General features: G+C 52.8%; 1 protein-coding gene across 1 annotated transcript; it reads left to right on the top strand.

The window, feature by feature from the left end:
• The first annotated feature begins 1,557 nt into the window (after window positions 1–1,557).
• COMMD4 (COMM domain containing 4) lies at window positions 1,558–5,916 on the top strand. The gene is given in 10 exon segments (XM_058427873.1): window positions 1,558–1,728; window positions 2,512–2,711; window positions 3,706–3,777; window positions 3,998–4,054; window positions 4,056–4,067; window positions 4,293–4,332; window positions 4,634–4,753; window positions 4,906–4,986; window positions 5,344–5,520; window positions 5,607–5,916. Coding segments are annotated over 9 exon segments (741 nt in total). The 5' UTR covers window positions 1,558–1,728; window positions 2,512–2,570; the 3' UTR covers window positions 5,648–5,916.
• Window positions 5,917–7,356: the final 1,440 nt, after the last annotated feature.

The raw sequence follows: 7,356 nt of genomic DNA, 5'->3' as shown, positions 1-7,356 counted from the left end.
TCTTAGGTAGCTGGGACAACACGTGTGCACCAGGACAAGCGGGTAATATTTGCAGAGACTGGGGTCTCCCTATGTTGCGCAAGCTGCTCTAGAACTCCTGGGCTCAAGCAATCCACTGGCCTTGGCCTACCAAAGTGCTATGATTACAGGTCTTATGTTCTTAAAAAATTTTTTTGACATGGTATAGGATAGTCTAGTAACTTAACGTACTGTTTTCAGCAGGCTAGTCGTTATGATTTGTAAAAGAACTCTTCAGAAATGAGCTCAATTTTACCATGAATTGGGACACTTTACATTTCTTTCTATTTTATAGTGCAGTTTGTCATGTGCTCTGTCTTTTAAAAACTTGAAAGCCTGCAACAATAAAACCAACTGCACCTGTTGCATGGGATGGGCATGGAATTGAGGAGAGAGCTCAAACTACGGTCAGCTCTCTGTATCCGGGGGTTCTGGATCCTTGGATTTAACCCTGTGCATCTAAAATATTTGGAAAAAGTAAAACAATAAAAAAACACAGGCCGGGTGCAGTGGCGAGATCCTGTAGTCCCAGCTACTCTGGAGGCTGAGGCAGGAGAATGGCGTGAACCCGGAAGACAGAGCTGGCAGCGAGCGGAGATGGCGCCACTGCACTCCAGCCTGGGCGACAGAGCAAGACTCCGTCTCAAAAAAAAAAAAAATTAAAAAACTTTACAACAGCTATTTACAAAGCATTTACATTGTATTAGGTACTATAGTAATCTACAGATGATTTAAAGTATACGGAAGGATGTGCACAGGTTATTTGCAAATACTATGCCATATTATATCAGGGACTTGAGTATCTGTGAATTTTGATATCTCTGGGGTCCTGGAACCAACATCCTGAGGTTAGCAAGGGAAGACTGTGTTCAATTTCTTCTCTGGTTAATTAGTCTATTCTCTAATGTATTTTTGTTGTTGTTTGTCTTTTTGTTTTTGCCTCTTCAAGTCAATGTCAGAAACTTATTTGTTCTAGACTACCATTAGCTCAAAGCTACCAGTAATCAGACTACACTGCAATCTAAGCAACCGATTTTTCTTCCCCATCAGACTGGCAAAAATTAAGATAAGCATCCATTGATGTTGAAGCTGTAGGGAGTTTTCCTGAGCAAGTTAATTATGACAGCCCTTTTTGCTAGGCACCTAGACGATTCATCAAAATGAAATAAAATATCCATGCACTTGAAGAAGTTATCTGGTTTATTTCCTTACCTGGGTGCTGGTTATGTGAGGCGTACAGTTGATGAAAACTTATTAAGCTTTATAATAGGTACAATTTTCTGTATATGTAGTATATTTCAATAGTTTTAAAAATATGTCTTTTGCCACAGCCCGCAGCTGTGTATAATGCTATTTGCTTAACAGTGGAAAACATGGCAACGACCTGAAACACCCTGGCTCCCGGGATCCTACCCCCTTAAACAAATGAAATAACTTCCACTGTCTTTTCTAATGCCTTAATTCGGTCCTCAGTTAAACTGGCGGTTGGCGCCAGTTTTTTCCAGGGAAGGATTCTGGGAGACGGAGGAGGAGACGTCAGCATTTCGCCCTCCCACCGGCACCTCCAGTGGGCTGCGGTCCGCTCCCAGCCTCACTCGAGCAGGCCCCGCCCTCCCAGAGGCTGTTAGTCCAAGTCACGTGATCGTCGACTCAGCTGACCCGGTCTGAACGGAAAAAGAAATTCCCGGACCCTGGTTTCTTGGCGCGATGGTGAGGCACCAGGGGTGAAGCGAGGCTTGGGCTGCTGGAGCGGGAATGAGGGGGCGCCAAGTGGCTCCGGAAACTGGAGGAGGTTGTACTGGCCTCTCCGCAAACACAGTGTGTGCGGGCGTGAGGGCTGTGGGTCTGCTAGGGAAAAGTCCACCGCTCTCCCGCTCCTGAGACGGGGGCGGGGGTAGAAGGTAGGGGGCGGGTAAGACAGAGCAGGCCGGCCGGCTTAGAGTCCCGGTGCTTCCCTGGGGAAAGGAAGAGCCCCTGCCTCCCGGGGCAGGAACTAGGGCTTGTCTGGAGCTGGGAGTCCTTTCAGGTCGTCCCCAGCCCCAAGAGGACCCCCCAAGGACACCCCCTTCCCCAGCCCTGCTGTGGGGCTTGTACAAGAAGGTGCTTAGAATCAGGCTCACTCTTGCACAGTTAGGAAGCCCCTCCGCTCTTTCCAGAGCCAGAAAGTAGTAGTTTTGGGGTTGAGACTTACCATACATCCATCCATCCATCCAATCCATCCATCCGTACGTTCTAAGCGCATACTCTATACCATGAAGTGTGCTAGGCACTGGGAGGACTTGAGCTGCCGAGGGAAGGGGAAATCGGAGGCTTGAATTGGCAGTCATAGTTAAGGCTCCAGGGGCAGAGACCTAACTGCGCCTTGTGTGTAGTGCTAAGGGCGCTCCCTGAGGATGCCATCAACCTTAAAGGCGGATGGCAGGAGCTGGCTGGCTGAAGTACAGTTTGTGTACCAGGGGTTGGGAGGCAAGAGTGCGAGGCGTGTGTCTTCAGACAGGGAACAGCATGTGCAGAGACTTCAGATGAGAGAGAGCATGGCTCCCCAGGAATGAATGCATTTCCCACAGCTGGAGAGTATCATCTGGAGGTTGGGGAAAGATGAGGCTGGACAAGTAAAGACCAAATCTTCCTGGCTCTTGGATCACCACAATCAAGATAACGAACATATCCACCGGCCCCCAAAATTTCCTTGTGTGAGGGGCTATTTTAAGAAGTATGATCAAGAAGGGCTGTTCTGGCTGGGTGCGGTGGCTCACACCTGTAATCCTAGCATTTTGGGAGAGTGAAGAGGGTGGATCACCTGAGGTCAGGAGTTCGAGACCAGCATGGCCATGACACTCCAGCCTGGGCAACAGAGGGAGACTCTTATTTTTTTATTTTTTTAAAAAAGAAGGGCTGGTCTGATGTGTCACTTAAAGGATAGCAAGCCACTGGCCGGGCGCCGTGGCTCATGCCTGTAATCCCAGCGCTTTGGGAGGCTGAGGGGGGGCGGGTCACCTGAGGTTGGGAGTTCGACACCAGCCTGGCTAAAATGGTGAAACCCTGTCTCTACTAAAAATACAAAATTAGCCGGGTGTGGTGGCACATGCCTGTAATCCCAGCTACTTGGGAGGCTGAGGCAGAAGAATCACTTGAACCTGGGAAGCAGAGGTTGCGGTGAGCCGAGGTCACACCATTGCACTCCAGCCTGGGGGACAAGAGTGGAACTGTCTCAAAAAAAAAAAAAAAAAAAAGGGATAGCAAGCCACAGACAGTGCAGCAGGCATGGAGGCGGGAGCAAGGCTGGTGTCCCTGAGCAGCAGCAGGGAAGCTGGAGTGGCTGGAGTTGTGTGGGTATGGGGAAGAGGGGAGAGAGGTCACTCGTCTCTGTGAGGCCCAGGACTTTGTTTTATCCCCTGCTGTACCCCCAGCACTTAGAGTGGGAGCTAGCATAGAGAAGGCGCCCAATTGATGTTTGCTGAGCAGATGAATGCCTGGAGTAGACCTCAGAGCAGGGTTTGGTGGCAGGGTGGGTCAGGGAGAAAGTTTACTCAACAGCCTGGTGATAGGGGAGAACAAGTGGCCAGAGGGTATCCATGTATGTCGGGGACCAGAGGTTCCTGCTGGGCAGCAGTGTGGGAGACACACGGATCCTGGCCACACCTCAGACCTCCCTCCAGCCTGATTACCTGCCTCCCTCCCTTGCAGAGGTTCCGGTTCTGTGGTGATCTGGACTGTCTCGACTGGGTCCTGGCAGAGATCAGCACTCTGGCCAAGATGGTTGAGTGCACAGGGTCTAGTCTGGGTGGAGGAGGGGTGCTGGGCTGGGGATTGCGAATGTAGGGGATGGTGAGGTTTCTCTGGGGCTAGGGCCTCAGTGCTCTCAGCCTGTGCTACCATGCTTTGTGACCTTGATCAGTGGCTGGCCTGCTCTGAGCTTGTCCCCAGGAAGGAGGGGTGAGGTTTGCCAGCCTGGCTGGTGTAAGGACTTCCCTTGCAGTCCTCTGTGAAGTTGCGGCTGCTCTGCAGCCAGGTACTAAAGGAGCTGCTGGCTGGAACAGGGAATTGATGTGAGTACAAGATCCAGCACCCCATTGTCCCATGACCTTATGACCCCCAGTGCCCTGAAACTCTGCACTAGGCCCAGGGTGATGGGTGAACCAGCCTCTCAACCTCTCTGGGCACCTCCCTTCCTTCTTTCCAGCCTGTCTGTTCCTTATCACAGGATCCAGGCTGGGGATAAGGGGCTGGTGAGCAGGGGCCTGGCACCCCCTGAAGGTCTCCTTTCCCCATAGTATGAGAAGATCCTGAAGCTCACGGTTGATGCTAAGTTTGGTGAGTAGCCCGCTGAGTCTACAGGCCCCAGGCAACCCTGGGAACTCGGCCTCGTGCCTGGTACAGAGGGGCTCCCCACCCCTCCCAGCAGCATCCTTAACCTGCCTTCCCTAATGGAGGAGCATGAGGGAAAGAAAGACATTGACCTTCCCACCTTCCTGTCCTCTGCCAGCTCCTGGTGGAGCAGTAGCAGTGCTTGTGGCTCCAGGAGGCCTTGGGGCCTTGAGCTGAAGTTAATAGGGTAACAGGGAGGTGGCTGGACCCACAGTGACACCCCCTGCCCCACCCATGGGTCCCTCAGAGTCAGGCGATGTGAAGGCCACAGTAGCAGTGCTGAGTTTCATCCTCTCCGGTGCGGCCAAGCACGGTGTCGATGGCGAATCCTTGTCCAGTGAACTGCAGCAGCTGGGGCTGCCCAAAGGTATGGGTTGTGGGTGGGCAGCTGGGCAGCCTGTGAGCCAAGGGCTGCTAGAGAGGGGGACAGGCCCTGAGGTGTACCCTGCCCTGTTTGGGCCAGGAGCCCAAGCCCAGCTCCCACCTGCTACCTCCAGAGCTACTCCATTCTACCCCCAGAGCACGCGGCCAGCCTGTGCCGCTGTTATGAGGAGAAGCAAAGCCCCTTGCAGAAGCACTTGCAGGTCGGCAGCCTGCGCAGTAAGTATGAGGCCAGCCAGGGTCCGGGCTCATTCTAGAAGGTGCACGCAGCATGCAAAGTGCATGGAGAGTCCAGGGAGACGACTTAACCATGGTCACATGGTTACTAGCAGCCATAGAGCTGGGACCTGGCCCTGGGTCTCCTGACTCCAGCCAAGGTTTCTTGTCACTGAGGTCTGCTGTGGGTGATCCGAACTGATTATCGGGTACCTGCCCGGTTCTGAGCCTGGGTCAGCAGGATGGGAGCTTCTTAGAGGCCACATAGCCTTGAAGGGTTGAGAGCTGAGCGAGGGTGTCGGCTGAGGGCCACTTGGCTTGCCTGCTTTGATCCTGAGAGCCACCCACCCCATCTCACAGTGAATAGATTGGGAGGTGTGGGCTGGCGGGTGGACTACACCCTGAGCTCCAGCCTGCTGCAGTCCGTGGAAGAGCCCATGGTGCACCTGCGGCTGGAGGTGGCAGCTGCCCCAGGGACCCCAGCGCAGCCTGTTGCGATGTCCCTCTCAGCAGACAAGTTCCAGGTCCTCCTGGCAGGTGAGGCTCAGCTATTCCTCGATGGGTAAGAGGCTCTGCCAGGTCCGCCTGACTGCCTCCCACCTGCCCACCTCTTCCCTCTGCAGAACTGAAGCAGGCCCAGACCCTGATGAGCTCCCTGGGCTGAGGAGAAAGGTGTTCCAGGCCTGTGTGGAGCTGCTCTGCCCGTATGCAGTCACGCCCTCTGAACTGCTCTTCAGGAGGCAGCCCTGGTTCTAGGATGCTGAGGCCCTGGCCTGGACTCTGGCCTCCCAGATCCCCAGCTGCCTCACTTCTCTCTTGAGAACTCAGCTCAGGGCTCCTGAGGACCTTTCCCAGCATTACCTTCCCTTCCCTTGAAAGGCAATTGTTGGCTTGTTTTCATGAGCAGGAAAAATAAACAGAAGTATAAAGGAATGTGTGCAGGGAGTTCTGTTTGGGTTCAGATCAAGGGTTTTTGTGAGAGAAAAAAAGTGGCATACGGGCCTCCTTGGTCCATCAGTCATTTTGTTTTCTCAGTTGCTGATTGAGGGAGGTCATGGGTGAGGCCAACTAGAACCAAAATACATCTGCTTGTCTAGTGAGAAGAAAATCAGGGTTCTAGCTCCCAGATCTGGGATGCTCTTGGCTCTGCTGTCTTTGCTCCCTGGCCATGTCCTCAGACTAGCAGCAAGTTAGTGGCCCTAAAGCCAAATGCCCCTTGTACAGAAAGGAGATTGCCCTTGTTTCACTGCCATCTTCTATTTATTTAGAGATGGAGTTTCGCTCCTCTTGCCCAGGTTTCACTGCCATCTTGTTATTTATTTATTTTGAGATGGTACAGTGGTGTGATCTTGGCTCACCACAACCTCTGCCTCCTGGGTTCAAGCGATTCTTCTGCCTCAGCCTCCTGAGTAGGTGAGATTACAGGCACGCCCCACCACTCCCGGCTAATTTTGTATTTGTTTTTTGTTGTTGTTGTTAGTAGAGACAAGGGTTCTCCATGTTGGTCAGGCTGGTCTCGAACTCCTGACCTCAGGTGATCCACCCACCTTGCCCTCCCAAAGTGCTGGGATTACAGGCGTAAGCCATTGCGCCCAGCCACTGCCATCTTCTTTAGGAAGAGAGAAGTGACCACGCCTGAACCAGTCATTGGCAAGAGGAATGGTGTTACGGACTGAATGTTCATGTTCCTCCAGAATTCATATGCTGAAGCCTCTGTCCACACGTGCACACCAGATGAGGGCCATGTGAGCACATGAGGTGGCTGTCAACAGGAACTGCATCTGCTGGCACCTTGATCTTGAACTTCCCAGCCTCCAGAACTGTGAGAAAGAAATCTCTATGGTGTAAGCCACTGGTCTGTGGCATTGTTATAGCAGCTCAAGAAGACTAAGGCAGATGGGCTCCCAGGACTGGCCCAGACCAGCCAGGGCTCCTTGTAGAAAAGGCTGATGCCAGGGTTGACACATGGAGGGTACAAGGAGGACTCGCCTGGATTATCTTTTGGTGTAAGGAACCTATCAGAATAATGGCTTGCCGGGCACGGTGGCTCACGCCTGTAATCCCAGCACTTTGGGAGGCCGAGGCAGGCGGATCACGAGGTCAGGAGATCGAGACCATCCTGGCTAACACGGTGAAACCCCGTCTCTACTAAAAAAATACAAAATTAGCCGGGCGTGGTGGCAGGCGCCTGTAGTCCCAGCTACTCGGGAGGCTGAGGCAGGAAAATGGTGTGAACCCGGGAGGCGGAGCTTGCAGTGAGCCGAGATAGTGCCACTGCACTCCGGCCTGGACAAAAGAGCGAGGTTCTGTCTCAAAAAAAAAAAAAAAAGAATAATGGCTTGTTCCACTGGCCAAAGATGGGACAATTTGAAC

Source organism: Hylobates moloch, unplaced genomic scaffold (assembly GCF_009828535.3).
Source record: "Hylobates moloch isolate HMO894 unplaced genomic scaffold, HMol_V3 SCAFFOLD_14, whole genome shotgun sequence".
Lineage (NCBI taxonomy): Eukaryota > Metazoa > Chordata > Mammalia > Primates > Hylobatidae > Hylobates > Hylobates moloch.
This window is presented reverse-complemented; position numbering and strand designations above follow the sequence as displayed.